This window comes from Protopterus annectens, chromosome 2.part2 (assembly GCF_019279795.1).
Source record: "Protopterus annectens isolate FY-2018-M chromosome 2.part2, PAN1.0, whole genome shotgun sequence".
In the NCBI taxonomy this organism is placed as follows: Eukaryota; Metazoa; Chordata; order Ceratodontiformes; family Protopteridae; genus Protopterus; species Protopterus annectens.
This window is the reverse complement of record NC_056730.1, coordinates 166,037,176-166,055,869: the sequence shown is the minus strand read 5'-3', so window position 1 is coordinate 166,055,869 and position 18,694 is coordinate 166,037,176. Positions and strand designations below refer to the sequence as shown.

The 18,694-nt window shown below is 40.2% G+C and overlaps 1 protein-coding gene across 2 annotated transcripts in view; it reads right to left on the bottom strand.

The window, feature by feature from the left end:
* Positions 1-18,694, bottom strand: part of LOC122795581 — a 245,578-nt gene that overhangs the window by 50,265 nt on the left and 176,619 nt on the right. The window contains exon 6 of one of the 2 annotated variants that reach the window (XM_044063829.1): positions 5,886-5,969. The exons of the other annotated variant lie outside the window; for it this stretch is intronic. Within the exon in view, the coding sequence (XP_043919764.1) occupies positions 5,886-5,969 (84 nt within the window). The remainder of the gene's footprint in view (positions 1-5,885; positions 5,970-18,694) is intronic. 2 annotated transcript variants of the gene reach the window in all.

Genomic DNA, 18,694 nt, shown 5'->3' with positions numbered 1-18,694 from the left:
TAGAGGCACCCTAGCTTTTTGTGTGCTTTTTTATGGACTGGGCAATATGAGTGCCAAAAAGCATATTCTGGTCAATAGTAACCCCTAGAAACTGGAGTTATGATGGTGCTATTGACTGAGGTAATTTTGAATGTAAGGGAGGTGTCAGGGGCTCTAGTAGGGTGAAAGAGGATTAGTTTAGTTTTTTGGGGGTTCAGTATTAGTTGAGCATTGGTTAGCCATGCTTCTATAGCTGTAAATGACTGTTGTTATGTGTTCTAGTTGTTGGAGGGTAGGAGCAGCACATATTAGGGTTGAATTGTCTGCATACTGTATGAGTGTGGTGTCTCTTGTAGTTGTATGGAGTTTGTTTGTGAAGATTGTAAAGAGGAGTGGGTCCAGGATAGAACCTTGTGGGACTCCTAAAGTAATGGGCAGAAGAGGGGAGAGGTTTTGTTGCCATAATACTGCTTGTTGCCAGACATCCAGATAGTCTTGAAACCAGGCTATTGCTGTCTGGCTGAGGTTTAGATCAGCTAGGACATTTAAGAATTTGGTATGGGATACAGTGTCAAATGCCTTTGACAGATCAAGGAATGTTGAGGAGACTAGATTACCTTCACTACAGAGTTGGTTAACGATATTGGTAAAACTCATTAGTGCTGTGGCACTGCTATGATTAGATCGGAATCCATGTTGTGATGGAGTTAGTGGATTGCTTGTTAATAGCTATTCTAGCAGTTGTGTATGAATGCATTTTTCGAAGATTTTTAAAAGGGAGACAGTATGGCTATAGGGCGATAGTTAGGTCTGTAGAGTTATCACCTTTGTGAAGTGGAATTATGTGTGGTATTTTCCAGAGTTTGGGTGTTTTATTTTTGGTGATAGAGTGGTTTATTAGGATGGCGACAGGGACTGAGATGGCATCGGCTGCTAACTTCAAGTATTCTGCTGGCAGGTTATCTGTAGCCAGTGTAGTTGGCTTAAGTTTTTTAAGATATTTTTTACCATAGCAGTAGCGACTGGTTGAAAATGAAAGCTGTTGAGATTGTGAATTGGTCGGGGTAAAGGTTAAATGGGAGAGAAGTTAGTATTTATAAGGTTTAAAATGGATTCAGTAAACTATATGTTAAACTGGGTTGGAATATCATCTTTGGTACTGGATAAGCTTGGGGGTAGAGTGGTGGTTTGACCTGGATGTAGTATTTTATTTATGGCTGACCAAAACCTTTGGGGATATTTCTGATGTTTTATTTGGATGTTACTATAGTGGTCATTTTTGTCCTGCCTGATCTGTTTTTTGGCTGAGTTTCTGAGCTCTACGTATTTTTGATAGTTTACAGTGGTTTTCTCCTTGTACCATTTCTCCCAGGCTTTATCTCCTAATTTTAGTAGTGATCTGGTGGACTTAGTAAGCCAGGGAGTATAATTAGGTTTGATCCATAATGTTCTGGGAGGGGCTAGTTTATTTAGGATGCTGATAAAGGTGGTGTTAAAGTGTTGTACTACTTCATCTAGAGGGAGATAGCTAACTGGGTTCCATTTGCAATTTCTAAGTAAGGTTGTAAATTCTAGAGCATTAAAGTTTTTGGTATTACGGATTTGATGGTATTTTGGAATTTTGTAAGTGTTTGGTAGTTACCTGAGAAGAAAAGTAGGGAGGTGATCACTGAGACTGTCGGGTAGACAGCCAGAGATTTGTGTGGTATTGGGATGGCTAGTTAAGATTGAGTCTAGTACTGACTCTTTATTTGTTTTTATATCAATTCTAGAAGGGGTTTTGATTAGTTGTGAGTAGCCATGGAGATTAATATGGCTTGTAGGGGTAGATGTAGTGGTAGATGCGTTATAGGCATTCCAATCTATGTTAAAGTCCCCTGCTATGATAGTTTCTTGAGGGAGGGTGATAGATGACCATTGTAATATATGTTCCATTGTAGGAATATTCTGGCCAGGTGGGATGCAAATGCCTATAATATTTAGATGCTTTTTTGGGTTAAGTTAGAGTTTGGTTAGTATTAGTTCTGCATTTTGGAAATTGGGGGAGTCTATGCTCAGGAGTTCTAGAGAAAGGCTATTTTTAAATAGGATGGCTACTCCCACACCTTTTTTTTTCTATCTTTTCTATGTATATTGTAACCAGGGGGCGCTATTTCATTGCCACTGATATCTGGTTTTAGTCAGGTTTCGGTTAACAGGACAATGTCAGGATGGTAGAGAGTTAGGGTAGCATAAAGTTCATGTATTTTGTTAAGGATACTTCTAAGGCTGATGTTTAGTATTAGGAGGTCTGAACTTTTCCTGTTGAGGTATGGTTGGGCTGTTGTTGACAGTTAGGGTTGGTTGAAAGGATTCTGGGTCCAGAGTTGGGATGAATATTTCCACTACATAGTAGTCTTGTTGTTATAAGTAGTCTCGTTGTTATAAGATGTAGCATTTTTATAAGTTTATCTTCTTGCTAAGCTTATGGCCAAGGAAACTATTGAGAAGCTCAACCACAACATGTAATACTGGTAGGAGACCAGAAATGCCCCACACTAAGTAGAGTTGCTCCACATATTTCCATTGAAAACATGCAGTCAACCACCCAGAATGATTTTAAAGGTTGCTAGGGAAGTCCTCTGCTTGATAGGTATCTGCAGCATCTTCCAAAAACATGTGATGTATTGGGATGCCATATGGTGTTGTTCATGTGATAGTCTAGGTTGAGGTCTCCAGAACAGATGTAGTTTACTACTGATTCAGTTTATGTAAAGTATAAAGAATGCTACATTGTTTAAAGCATGGAAAGCACGGAATGCTCAGCAGCGATCATCCCTCAGGAGTTTGTAAGACATGGAGAAGTGAGACAGGGCAGTTAGTCTATCAGAATAGCCAAAGGTACTGAGATCTGTTACCTTTTTGGTGAGGAAATGTTGAGATCTCTCAAGCTGGTTTAGGTGCTTAGTGAGATATATGCCAAAGGATGCATTATATTCAATGAAGGACCTGATAAGGGATGAATAAAGTGGAATTATAATGTCCTTGGAGTATAATGAAATTCTATAAAGCATAAAGTGAGCAAAGTAAAATGATTTTTATTAACATACACACCCAAATCCCTGATGCCTGCATCAAATTAAGTGGAATGCATATCTATATGGTAAGTAGTAGTTATGCTAGATTTGCCAAAGAAAACTATACTGCATCTCACGGCATTGAGTTAACCATTGTTAATACATCACGCCAGCAGCAGCCGTAGGTCAGCTGGTGCCCTAGGCAAAAGGGCTCCACAGCGCACCCCCCCACACTACCCAGGTGCCCCCCATCCTGGTCTACCTACACTAAATGTTTGTCTTTTTGGCTTTTCCTGGTTAGGGGTTGCCACAGCGGAACTCCGGTCTGCTAATGATTGGCAGTCGATTTTTATGGTGCTGAGTTGCCAGCCCGATGCCCAACCTTCAGCTAAGGCAGGCCCATTCACGTATGTCTTTCGGAGGCCACTCGACTGTGGGGAGGACATGCAGACTCCACACAGAAGACACTCCAGCTGAGAATCGAACAGGAGAACCTCTTGCTGTGAGGTAACAACACTACTGCTGTACCACCATGGATATAAGTGCCCCTGCTACAGCGACACCCTAGGTGGCCACCTAGTTGGCCTATGCCTAAGGCCGGCTATGCATCACGCATATATTTGTTGGAGAATTTGAATATCAAAATGGGATTTGGTAATCTCTCTAGGTTGCAATCATCAGCAAATATGAATCTTCATAGTCTATTAGTACTGGCTTTTAGTCAGAGAAATATATACCAAAGAGGAGGGGGCCTGGGATAGAGCCCTGTGGGATACCATTAGTGACATTTTTCTGTCAAAAACAAGCATCTCACCCTTAAAAGTATGAATTGTGTCAGACAGCCAATTACCTATCCAGTGAATTATGTATGGGTTAATATTGCATTTTGAGAGTTTTTCAATAATGCCAGCATGGTAGATGTGTCCAAGGTTTTGAAAAGGCCCAGATAAGCAGTATAGACTGCTTGCCCTTTATCCATGACCTCAGTAACCCATTCAATAGACTCAGGTTAAGCAGCTATGCTCTGCCTTTTACAAAACTGATTATACCAGGTCCTTAAGGACCTACATGTCGTTGGTATGCAGCACTTAATGACAGCCTGCCTTATCAGGTACAAGATAAGCATGCTTTCTCATACAATGAAGATAAGATCACAGCCTTGCCTTACTAGATAGCTTTTCTCTTGCACCACCCAACTTACTTTGCATTTTCATCATCCTGCACCACAGGCTTGCTATAAGTCCTAGCTATCCACCTACCCTTGTAACTTGTTCCTACTGAGGTATTCTGTTATTCTTGCAAACGCAGTCCAAAGGTTACATTGCCCTGAAATGCAACTCAGTGAATCCCAACCACAATGTTAAAGGAAGGTAAAGCAGTCTGGTCAAACATTTAGTTAAGAAAAGAAAGCTATATTTGTTACTTTTCCAAGACACACTGGCGTTATACTAAATTTCTCCTAAAATGTGATGCAAATGACACTGAGAGATTCATATACTTTTATGGAAGTCCAATTTAATGTTGGCTAACTGAAGGATTACAGAGATATCAGTGCTATTTTCATACCTCTCAGCTGTCCAGATTTTTGCCTCATATTTTTGTTCTGCTCCTTATAAAACTTGTAGGTTTCTGGCAAATCTCTGGGATGATCTGAAGATTGAAGTAACTAAATAATAACATAAATTTGAGTTTTCAGACTGCGTATCCTTCAGAAAATACATGCTAACTCAAATCCCGTTATTCTGGCTAGCAACTTTCTAAGTTTATAAGACCCCTATTTAAAATTTGTTCCTACTTTTGGGCCTTTGTACCCTATTATTTCAGGGTTTGTCCAGATTGTCTACACTAAGAGGTTAAGCAGTATGGGTCTGATTCAGTGCTGGTTACCACATTTAGTCAAACGTCAATTAAAAAATGTTGGATTTTTGGGGATCTGGGATGATTTGAAGATTGAAGTAACTAAATAATAACATAAATTTGAGTTTTCAGACTGCATATCCTTCAGAAAATACATGCTGACTCAAATCCTGTTATTCTGGCTAGCAACTTTCTAAGTTTATAAGACCACTATTTAAGATTTCTCCCTACTTTTGGGCCTTTGTACCCTATTATTTCAGGGTTTGTCCAGATTTTCTACACTAAGAGGTTAAGCAGTATGGGTCTGATTCAGTGCTGGTTACCACATTTAGTCAAACTTCAATTAAAAAAATGTTGCACTTTGTACTTGATATCTATAATTCCAGGCATGCTTTAGAAAGAAAAATAAACACAAATTATTTTTTTTTTTTTAGTCCCACCTGTATTTCTGTTATGATATGTGTTTGGTAAATAAATTGTTTGGAAACTGTTTATTTTTTTATTTGGAAATCTCCTGTTAGTAGGTCACTTTTTTCCACAGTCTTAACATACAAGAAAGTACAATATGATTAGTCCCATTTAAATATCTTTTTGTTGTTTTGTTTCACTGTACACTTGACATTTTAAATCAGATATCATATTTTTTACAACAAATTATCAGTTATGTCTTGAAAAATATTTTAAGCGAAAGAAAATACATGCTATTGCTTAAGAGAATAGACAAACAATGCACTTTTTATTAAGCAGTGCATTTTTTTAATGTAGCCCATTTTGTAAGCACAATAACCTACTTCAAAGCTCTATTTAGTCACTTGAGTTCACCTTATGCCACAAAACAATATCAGTGAGTTGATTGCTAGCCCAAAATGCTCACACTCTCTTAGGTTATTGTTTGTTTACAATATTGGTTGTAGTCAGGATATGCACTTAAAAAGATCGATCTCATTTTCAAGTAAAGCAGACAAATTACTATGAAAAGTTATTATTACTTACAGTATATATGAAATGATATAGCCAGTTCAGTTGAGATGCCTAGTGTGTTCAGTCCAATCCAGAGTTCCCATGCATTTTGGCATGCTAGATTAAACCAGATAACATAAGGAATGAAGAAAATCAGATATTGCATTTCAATACAATTCACTATAATGTAGCATAAATATGCTCATAAATTTCATTCTTTAGTTGATAAGGCATTTTAAAAACATTATTCGGTATAACCGTATATTGTTGTGTCTTTTGGCTTTTCCCGGTTAGGGGTCGCCACAGCAGAACTCCGGTCCGCTTATGATTGGTAGTTGATTTTTACGTGCCGAGTTACCAGCCCTGGCGCACAACCTTCAACGAAGGTACACCCATTATCACATGTCTCCACGCAGAAGACGGTCTAGCTGAGAATCGAACCGGACAGCGTCTTACTGTGAGGCGACAACGCTACCATCACCATATATATTATAGTAAATTGATCAATTGATGAACAATGCAATGGAATAAAAGGAGACTAGCAGAAGGTAGGATTTATGAATACATTATATATCGTCCAAACTTATTTACGAAGCTTGTACAAAAGTATAAAGGATAACATGGAGGATACTGTTTCAAGAATCCCCACCTTCTTCCTCTGTTACTACACTGAAGGCATCACCCTGGACCCTATTCTTTCATCCCAGCCCCAGATCCACTCTGATCTTATTACCAGCAGTGTTCTCAATAAGCTAAAAATCACTAAATACATTGACAGTCATATCTTTTAATGTTGCAAATCTATAATAAAGAATGTCCTAATTCTCAAACTAGAATATGCCCTTCCTTTGGTCATCCTCTCTAACTCTTACAATACTTCATGGTTTCAAAAAGCACATCAATAAAATGCAGATTCATTAGTTTATCTGACCTCATATTTTTTACTTATACTCTTTGCATACATAAGGGGGCTGCATTCATTTTTGTATCTTTAGTATGCAGATTACTTAACTTAAATTTTTGACCTCTACTATCCAGCAGCCCCTACCTACTTAGATTAGAACCATCATAATTTTATAAAGCCTCCCTTTCATCCTATCTACTGCATACACGTCTTTCAAGAAAATGCACTCTGGACTCTGGAATACCCTCTCATGAGGAATTTGAAACCTGCACACAGTTACTCTATTTATAAAAAAAAGTCATCATCCAGAAAAAATATTTCACTGCCAGTGCTTATAACATTTTGGATAACCTCTGTTTCCTGCACCTTACTCTATCATTACTATCCACACTTTCTCATAGTTTACCAATTCTTCTGTCAGTTTTTTTGGATCTTACATCCCACTGTCGTTTTCATTAAGTGGTTATATTTCTATAAAAACTTTCCTGAACTTGATAGTTCTGTCTTACCTCTCATTCAGTTGTTATAGATGTAAATATAACTTTCTTATTGCCTGGAACTGAAACTCATTATATTTAGAGAATGGTCAACCTGTACATCGCCACTCTGATTAGAGAATGAATGTTCTCCATCAGGGTGCTAATGTACAGGTAATGCCTGCTGAAAAATGAGCCCACCGCTTTGTAGCAGCATATTAAGCTAACATAGAGTTTGAACTGTAATGAAGCTACTGGCCACCATTATTTTATGCTAAATAAGCAGTGCTTTTGCTGTTTAGCAAGTATAAAATTAAAAAAAAAGAAAATAATATAAAAAATAGAAAAGTGTCTGTGAGCTTGATTATTTTACACTCCTTAAGCAGTGCTTTTGCTGTTTAGTGAGTGTAAAATTAAAAGAAACATTAAAAAAGAAAAATAAAGGAAGAAGTTGTGTGTGTGTATGTGTGTGTGTGTGTGTGTGTGTGTGTGTGTGTGTGTGTGTGTGTGTGTGTGTGTGTGTGTGTGTGTGTGTGTGTGTGTGTGCGTGTGTGTGTGTGATATGAATGAGTACAACAGCAGCTGCATCACCAGTTAAGAGGTATGCATATCTTTCAACCTCTTAGCTCCAGGCATCTGGATAAAGTATAAAATAATGGGGGACCAGGGCTGAAAAATAGGAACAGATTTTAAACATTGCTGTTATAAAATTAGAAATTTGCTAGAATAAAAGGATTTGCTTTAGCACCCATTTTTGAGGAAATAAAGTCTGAAACTCAAATGTATGTTGTTGGTTACAAAGACATGCATCTGGAGCATTTCTCTCCAGGCCTCTGCTGAAAATTGGCTTCTTTCCAAGTTGGACTTTTACAGTAAACAAATGTTAAATAAATAAATAAAATTTACTGACTTCAATCCCTAATGACCACCAACAAATTGCACATTTTATGAGTAACGGACTAAAACAATGAGGTAAATATCTGGAATTTTTTTTAATCTTATATTTTGGATGCAAAATACTTCCTCCAACACCATTTATATACTACAACAAGTTTGAAACATCAGGTGGAGAAACTATTTTACATCATAAATATAACAAATAATAACAATATATAAATAAAAAAACAAATAAGCAAAACACAACAATTTTACAGGCAGCACATGCTCTAAGCACAAAAATGCTCTCAGGGTGTGTATTAATTTGTAACTAATGCCCTTCCAGAGGTGTAGAGGCCCTCTGTGTGAGGAACATCCCTGGGTTTGTGTTATTTAAACAGTGGCACACACCCTGTGGGGCATTATCACTTGCATAAAACTGTCTCAAATTAACTTTGTAATCTATGTTTATACTAATGTGTTATTATATACGCTATCCAGGGCATTCAATACAGCCCACATGGTGGTTTTTCACTGTGTTCACATTACAGCACAATATGCATACAGCCATAAGCACTGTGTAGAGGTACACACCTCATGGAAAAAAGTTAGACATTGACAGCAGGCTGTATGCAACAAAAGAAGAGTACCAAAAGCAACATAAATCGTTTTACTTTGTGCCAGAACACAAATGCAGCTTTTCTCCCCCACCCCCAAGTGAACAGTACACATTGTAGACCATACCTGTCAACCTCTTAGGACAATAAATGTGGACAAAGCCATAAATAATGGGTGAAAGGCCCAAAAATAGGGGCATTTTTTTAATATTGCTCTTACAAACTTAGAAAGTTGACGGAATAACAGGTTTTGTGTTAGTATATATTTTCTGAAGGGTATGAAATTTGAAACTCAAATGTCTGCCATTCCTTTTAGACTTCAGTCTTTAATGACTTGGCAATGTTTTGCCAGAAAATCACAGTTTTATGAAAAATGGACCAAAAATATGAAACAAAAATAATCTGAACAGTCTCTAAAAATCTGTACCAGTTGAGTGGTATGATGCAGACAGCTAAAGGTGTAAGAGTGTGGTAAGCAAAATAAATATAAAAAAAAACATTAAACAGACTATTCATATTTATATGTCAGCATATGCAATATGTAGCTGATGAAAGGCAGACACTTCTATCTAAAAAGCAGTATTCCTCTGTGCAGATATATCCCAAAGTAATATCCTCCCTTCTGTGTTCAACATTCAGCTCCCCTTCCATCTCCCAAGCTACATGGTTGCCAACAGTGTAGATTCAGGGCTGTCAGCACGGTGAAGATGCCAATGAGGTCTGAACTCATTAAAACTGCTGAATCCCAAAAAATTGGAACTATGTAGGGATGCAAGCATAGTGCAGGTACTCCCTCAAAGTTTGTGTTTATGGAATAGCAACTGTGAATGCTTATATCAGGTGGTTCATAGGTTCATAAGTAGATACTAGGCTATCTGCCCTAGTGCATTTATAAGCCTAGCCAGAGTGTATTTGGCTTCTGCCTCCCTATTAGATTAGCCTACTGTGCCTCTGTAAAGTAGGTCACAGAAGGTACCCTTTTAAGATTAGTTTACTGTGCCTCTGTCTAGCAGGGACACTGGGGAGATCCCAGGGGTGAATTTGCGATTTCTCATCCACGCGTCCAAATTTCGCTTGAAGAGGGTCAGTGAGAGGCTATGTCTAACATGAATTGGGATTCTATTCCAGAGTGAGGGGAGCCTCTGGGAAATAAATCTGTCCCTCCAGCATGTTCTATTTATTTTTGTGCTGAGGTTTAGGTCCCTGGAGCGTGTAGCTCTAAGGGACTTGGATTTTTTGAGGTGGAGCATGTCCATTAATTCTGGGTTTGACATGGCTTTGTACATCAGGCATAGATCGCCTCTGAGTAGGCAGTAAGCAACTGAGTAGAGCTGGAGTTTCTTTAGTCGAGCTGCATAGGACATCTGTTTGTAGCCCATGATCCTCTTGGTGAGGTACTTTTGGGGTCTCTCCAGTTGCTGCAGGTGTCGGGTAAGGTACATCCCAAAAGGGGCATTGTATTCAATTATGGGCCTGATGAGTGATGAGTAGAGGGGCACAATGACCTCTCTTGATCTAGATGCGAACCCTTTCATGATAAGGTGGGCTATATAGAAGGCCTTTCTAACCACTTTGGCAACGTGATTATCAAAGGAGAGATTACTATCTACGTTGGTCCCCAAATCTCTAATTACTTCTTCAGTACTTAATGGATTACCACCTATGTGGTAATTTGTGGGCACCTTGTTTTTCCCAAAGGGGATGACTATGCACTTTTTAGCATTTAGCTTGAGGCCATGGCTCTGGCACCAAGCATCCGTCTCTGTGAGACCCTTTTGGAGGATGCTTGTGTCAGCTGGAGATTCAATTATGGCCCCCAGTTAGCAGTCATCTGCAAACTTTGTCAGCCATAATCATCCTGTGTTAGCCTGAACCTCAGAGAAGTATATACCGAACAAGAGAGGTCCCAGAACTAAGCCCTGTGGAACGCCACTTGTAACTGGTTTGGATTCAGACATGGCACCTGTGATTCTGACCATGTGGGTTCTATCTCTGAGCCAGTTTGCAACCCATCTTGTGATATAGGGGCTGATATTTAAGCTGGTAAGCTTATTTATGATACCCGAGTGGGGTATTGTGTCGAAGGCTTTTGCGAGGTCCAGGTAGGCTGTGTGGACTACCTTGCTCTCATCTATGGCTTTGGTAACTGTTTCAAAGAAATCAACTAGGTTTAAGAGGCAAGATCTGCCCTTAACAAAGCCAAATTGGGTAGGGTCCAGTGTCTGGAGGCTCCCAATGTCTTTGTTTATGAGTTCCATGATAATATGCTCCAGACTAGTCAGGCTTATGGGGCGATAGTTTCCGGGGTGGGTGTGTCAAGTTAGACATACAAAGTGTTACATGTAGTTCTGTCAAGGATGTAAATGCAAGTAAGCAATGTACAATTCACAGGTTATATTTCATTAACATCCAACCTCCTATTCATTTGTTGGCAAATTGTGTTTTCTCTGTCAGGATTTTAGTATTATTTAGTATAAAAGAAAAGAAAATATATTATATCTGGGCATAGTACACTTAATAATCACACAACCTGTTATGATTATTGCTTACAAATATACAGCTTTGTCTTACCTTTCTGTGCTTCTTGGTCATTCATCAGGTTACCTGACCAGGAATCTGAGACATGCAGTCTGTAAGCCATGCTATATCATTGCCTTTAAAATGTGTGAGGATATTAACTGGCAATAATATGATATGCATTTGCCCACAATTGAAGAGCAGGCTGAATGACACATACAAGCAGACTGCACTTTTCAGGGGTGGAACAAAGGTGAGTTACTGTTATGGCACATACAAGCGTACAACTATTCTGTTGGCAGAGGACAAAGCTGAGTTACTGTTATGGCACATACAAGCATAGACTGTTCGTTTGAGGTGAGAAAAGGTGAGTTACTGTTATGGCTCAAACAAGAATGGACTGTTATATTTGGGGGGAGCAAAGGTGAGTTACTGTTATGGCATAAACAAAAATGGGCTGTTCTTTTTGGGGGCAAAGGTGAGTTACTGTTATGGCACATACAAGGGTACAACTGTTCTGTTGAGGGGGAACAAAGTTGAGTTACTGTTATATCACATACAAGCACAGACTGTTCTTTTGGGGTGAGCAAATGGGAGTTCCTGTTATGCTGCATACAAGGGTACAACTGTTCTGTTGAGAGAGGGAAACAAAGCTGAGTTACTGTTATGGCACATAAATGCATAGACTGCTCTTTTAGGGTGAGCAAAGGTGAGTTACTGTTATGGCACAAACAAGAATGAACTGTGCTTTTGCAGGAGAAAAAAAGGTGAGTTATTGCTATGACACAAACAAGGATATGTTGGTCTTATTACTCTCCTTGTTTTGCATCCTACCTGTTGTTAGTATTTCACATCTCTAGACTATTTTATATTTCTCCAGTGGGTAATACTAACTGGCTACATTTTTTTTTATCTGGAAACAGTTATTTTGTAGTTATATGATACGTATGTGTATTTTACTTCTGTTGTCTTTTAGGACACCTGCAAGTATGTCACTCAGGTGTTTCAATCCATGGAGACCTCCCTTCACTGATAGTGAAAACCAAGTCATAGTCGATGGGTTTTAGCAAAATGGTGCTTTTTTCCTGAAAAAGGGATGGGGAGATATGGTCTGTAAGATGCAACTATGGCAGCAGATTGTTCATGATGCCATTGCCATGGGTGGCCACAGCAGAACATACAAACAGGTGCAGCAAAGGGCTGCTGACATGATAACATCTGCAAGGAGGAGAGCAGCTGCAGAGGGCTGTGACCAAATGGTTACTGAGGAGGAAGCCTATTAGGGACGCACCACGTACCCCAAGTGAACAGTTCATAGCCATTCTGAGAGATCCAGACAGCTCCCAGGAGAGTGCAGTTGGGTGTGGGTGCAATACCTTCTGAGCAAGTACATCCCAGGAGGATTTTCCAGGTAAGCTTTAACATCTTAACAACTGAATATTGTTGTATAGAAAAACAGTTGAAATTAATAAGTTACTTCTATATCACATGTCTTTTTGGGGGGGGGTTGAAGATTGCTACAATTATAAGCTTAGCTTGGATTGTCAGCTCCATTCTTGCTCAAAATACCATTAATGCACATACACAGGGGTAAATGTTTTACCTCCTGTGTTATTGTTAATTGAGATGATGTTGTCCTTACCTCTTGCTTAACTTCTACCAGGACCATCTAGAGTACAGTGCAGTATGTCTTCTGCAGATAATAACCCAAATATTTTTATGTCAGTACTGCTGAGCAATTTAAAGAAATATTGTAGTTTGTGATATTGATCTCAGACCTGTTGTGCGTACTGCTGTACTGTCTGTAATAGTGGCAGCACTGTTAGACTGTTAGCATATATTGCACTATAGTAGTGCAGGTATTAATATATTCCTGTATTTCTTGCTTTTTATCACAGGTGATCATGAGAATGGGAGTGTGGACCCTGTGCCACCTGATGTCAGTGTATGTGCTAGAGGCTGATGAGGCACAGTTGGGGGGTGCAGATATTGAATCTGACAGAGAGGTTAACATATAGCCATCCCCTGCATTTCTATCGGACACAGCCAGTAGGCCTATGCCTACCCAGTCCACTGAGCCCACAGATATTGGACAGCTGGAGCTTGAGGACATTGATCAGGGAAGTGTGGCTACTGTGGCTTCAGTGCCTGTTGAGTCTGTTCATAGCTAAAGTGTGGGTGAGGTGACATACATTAGGATTGATAGGGGTGCTTGGAGTTGGCCTGCTGTTCCTCCTCCACTTGGTGCAGGTGTCACTTCCTGTGTCATTCAGCACATGATTAGGGCTATCATGGAGGTACAGACTTATTCCCATAAGTGCTCTAGACAAATGCTCAGGGTTATGGATATGGCACAGTCTGACATGTGTGACTGCCTCCACTTTGCTGATGATTCACTGGATCAGATGAATAACACATTGGAATAAGGGGTATCTGTGATGGAACATTTGCTGGGATGGAAACAACATCCTTGTGGGTGTAAGTCAGCCACATCATCTGCTGTTATCCAATATGGCCATGACTGATCACGTTCCCTTAGTGGCAGTTATTCTATTGCTCCATCAGTGAGTCTGCTGTTCACACCCAGACATGGCAGGCCATGAGGTCATGCTCCTGGCTGTCCCCTTGAAGGAAGCTTGAACACCAGACATCAGTCACATTCAGGTAGCAGAACTGCATCTGACCATGGGCATGGATGTGCCAGTGCAACTCCTGGCAGAGCCAGTTATCATGGTCAGGGACAACAATGATGAACTGCCACCTCTACAATGCATGGCTCACACCTGTCCAACAGACCAAAACTTAGAGATAGCACAGAGCTTGGCTGTGTTCATGCAGACACCTACATAACAATTTCACCTGCAGGACCCCTACAGACACACGCACAGCAGTTACATGATTTGTCTCATTGGCCATTTTTTGTTTTAGCTCAATGTCTGCCTTCTTCTCCTTCCTACTCACACACACTCACTGACATTCTTTGCCAGCCTAGGCTTCCTGTCCCCCTCACACACAACACCCTGTGCAATTGATGATAACTGAGCCATATCCCTGTTTTTTATCTTTTGGATTCAGGGATACAAAAGCTGTGTCTGATACTCAGGGTGCATAGCTATCTTAATGCTTAGTATATTGGCATTTGTGTTGCTGAACTGGTCATTGTACCTTTGACTTATATTAGCCTTGGAAAATTAGACAGTTGATAGCATCAAAATTTCCCAACGTTATAGTGAATGTTCTTGTAAGAGTGTTGAGGTCAGAAACTGCAATGTGTGCAACTACTTTCTAACTTCTCTCTTTAATGATCTTCCAGGACAAACATATGGTGCACATCAGAAGTCACACCATCATGTTCAGCTCTTAGGATTGTATGACAGCACTGTAGTCAAACTTCATCAGAACAGTAATATAGTATAATGTTCTCTCTTGTATGTATGCCTACAGACACATGCAGCAGCTGGAGAGACCATAGGGCTTTCTCAGGAAGATAACACAGGGTCTACAAACCATGCCATGATGTATGTGGATAGATTAAATACCATGTCACTGTCATCTGTCTGGTACAAGATGAGGTGATATCTGCCTGGCTTCCAGGCCAGTGTCTGAAAATGCCCTGGTGGGATGACTGCATATCCAAACATCTGATATAGCTGATGACATCAGCATTTTCCATTGAGAATAAGTTAATAACAATGTCCCAAATGCTGTGGTAAAAGGCTGTCTGTAATGTCAAGCAAGACCACACATGCCCACACACACATAGTTGACTGTAGGGAGAATAGAACCCCTACTTATCTAAGTACACAGACTGCAGAACACAATACATAACGCAAGTGCCATGGCACAAGTGTGGCTTTTGCAGGACTGCAGCTGAACTTATAGTACATGACATCAGCAGCTTATGTGTGTGACAAGATGTTGCCAGTCCTGCATAGGTTTATAGCTTCATAGGTTCATATGAGGCTACTAACATAATGGCCCTAGGTTCATAGGGCCATAGGAGGTTACTAGGCTAATGGGCCTAGGCCTTGTCCAGCATACCCAAGTTGTACCATTGTTCCCTTATAGACCAAGATATGTAGTCCATATTTGCAAATCCATGATCAAAACTGATTGACCCTGTCTAACAGTGACATAGGTGAATCCCCCAGGGTAAGTCTAAACTTTCCCATCCAATTGTCCTAGTTACTCTTAAATAGGGTCATTGTGAAGCTTAGTTTCATGTGAATTGGGAGTTTCATCCATAGGGTGGCAATCTCTCGGAGACATAGCTGTCTCTCCAGCATTTCTTGTTGATATCACAGGCTAGGTTAAGGTCTATAGAATGAGTGAGGTTTGTCCCATGTAATTTTCTGACGTTCAGCATTTCAATTAAGACAGGGTTCGAGACTGCTCTGTAAGCCAGCCACAAATCATCTCTAAGCAGTCTATATGATACACAGTACTGTGACAGGGCCTTCAGTCTGTTCATGTAGGTAATGTGTTGGAAGTCCCTGGATTTTCTTAGTGAGAAACCTTTGTGGTCTCTCCAGCTGCTGCAGGTGTCTGGTGAGGTACATGTAAAAGGGAGCATTGTACTCTCTTATTGGTCTGATGAGGGATGAGTACAATGGTGTTATTACATCCTTAGTTTGGCACCTATGCCCTCACTTATTTGGTGTGCAATGTAAAGGGCATTCATTGTCAGTGTGGACACATGATGATCAAAGATGAGGTTGGCATCAACCTGCATTCTAAAATCTCGCTCCATTGGGTTAGAACATAGGTGGTATTATTAACAGTGTAATCTGCAGGCACTCGTCCTTTACTGAAAGGCATAATAGTGCATTATTTTGGGTTAACCTTAAGTCTGTGGCTTTGGCAACAATCATTTATGTATGTAAACACATTGTATAGTATTTTGACATCTTTTGGGGATTCAGGGATTGCACCCAATTTGCAGTTGTTAGCAAACTTGTTGAGCCACAGGCCATATTTTGTTGCCTGATTTTATGAGAAATACATTCCAAACAGTAGGAGGCCCAGCACAGACCTTCATGGGACACCAGTGGTAACATGTCTGCTGATAGAGATGGAATCCCCACATACAACTGTATCCATTCTGTTGGTGAGCCAGTTGGCTACCCATCTAATGATGTATGGGTTAATCCCTGGATGGGTGAGTTCAAAATTATGGCTATGTGGGGTTGCATCAAAGCCCTTGGCTAAGTTGAGATAGGCAGTATGTACTGATTTGCCTTCATCCAGGGCTTTAGTGACAGAATTCCACTACATGTAACAGGCATGATCTGCCCTTGAAGCCAAACTGGGTTGGGTAAAGAGTTTGAAGGTTACCAATGTCCTTGTTGATAAGGTCCAAGGTGATTCTCTCCATGGCCTTACAGACAAAGCTGGTCAGGCTTATGGGTGTATAGTTCCCTGATTCGGTTGAGGCACCCCCTCTGTGCAATCATATTAGGGTTGCTGTTTTCCCCTCTGCCAGGACAAAGCCAATACTTAGACTGTGGTTGAAAAGAGTACTCAGTGGTTCTGCTATCTCTTGCTTTAGACTGTTTAGTAACCACTTGAGATATTATCTAGTCCCATGGAGTCTGTGTTTTTGGCATTGACAAGTGTGGTTATGACTAGTTGTTTGGAGATAATAGGTAGAGAACTGTTGTCAGGTATGCAGTGGAGTATTATCTGTTCAGACAGGGGTGTGAAATATTTCCAAAACTGTCTGCTAATAGGCTGGCTATGTCTTTGGGTTCAGTATGAGTGGTACCATCCACTCTGAATATGCTGCATAGTTAAGCCTTCTCTTTTACAATACAGACATAGCTAAAGAATGCCTTGTGATTATCTTTAGCTATGGATGCTACTTTAGGTTCATAATTAGCTTTGAAGGGCTTTACAAGATGTCTAATTTGCTTATTCAAGCTATGGAGGGTGTCCTTCTGCTGAGACTATTCCCTCTTATTCCTGGACACAATTTTTTTTCTCTTGTTGTATAGTCTGTCCATGCCAAATGTCCACCAGTGGGGCTTGTATATTTTGTGGGCAAGTTTTGATCTGTTCTGGTACAGATAAGTCTATACACTTGTGAAGGTATTTATACAGACCACTTGTGTACACCCTCATGTAAGTGTCTTTACTGTCAGCAGTGGCAGTAGTTTTGAAACTATATATGCCATCATTAGGAAGCTATTGTTTCCTTTGCAGAGATTTTTACACATTTTGGATTGGGGAGTCAAGTAAGATTGTTACATTGAATGTGACTGATTTATGGTCAGATCTTACTAGGGAGGGTCTTACAGAGGGGATGGTGTAGCAAGCTCCCACATCGGTGAGTACTAGGGACAAGGACATTCAAGCCCCTTGTGGAGGTGCAGACTAACTGTTCCAGAGCATTCATGTTTACAAAGTGCAGAGAGTTGTCTGACACACTCCAAGTCAGACTTTCGCTGTGGTGCTCGCATAAAGTACTATGTTCTGTAGTCTGTGTACCTTACATAGGGTGAGCATGTTTGAGCTTATATATATATATATATATATATATATATATATATATATATATATATATATATATACATATATCCCAATTGAAGGAAAGATAGTTAGAGTTACACATGCCCAGGGTGTTTGGCTTTATTATGAGGGACTCAAGTAGGTCCACGAAGGCACTGTAGTTTTCATGGTCCATGTTGGTAGACCTGTATCTAACAATGATGTGGAGAATATTTTTTTTCTTGCAGTTAGTTGGACTTGAAGTAAATCTATGGAGTCATACTGCATAACCAGTCTTGAGGTGTACTTGTCTTTTATGAAGATGAATACACCACCTTCTTTGGTTCTTAGGTTCATAGGTTCATAGTTAGGTACTAGGCTATCTGCCTGAAGGCATTTATAAGCCTAGCCAGAATGTGTTGGCTTTTGCCATGTCCTTAGATTAGTTCCCTGTGCCTCTGTCCAGCAGAGCCACAGAAGTGATCCCCAGGGTAAACTTTCTGTTTCCCATCCACTTGTTAAGGTTTCTCTTGAAGAGTGTTAGTGAGGAGCTCTGCCTAATGTAGATTGGAATCTTGTTCCAAAGCATGGGAAGTCTCTGTGACAGGAATCTATCCCTCCAGCACGTCCTATTTATTGTTGTGGTGCGGTTTAGCTCCCTAGAGCGTGTGGCTCGAGGGGATAAGGCTTTCTTTCGGTGGAGCATGTCCATCAATTCTGGGTTGGACATGGTCTTAAATGTCAGGCAGAGATCACATCTGAGCAGGCAGTATGCAACCGAGTATAGCTGGAGTTTCTTCAATCGAGCTGCATAGGGCATCTGGTTTAGGCCAATGATCTTCTTGGTGAGGTACTTTTGTGGTCTTTCCAGCTGTTGCAGGTGTCTTGTAAGTTGCATCCCAAATGGGGCATTGTACTCTATGATGGGTCTGATGAGTGATGAGTAGAGGGGAACAATGACCTCTT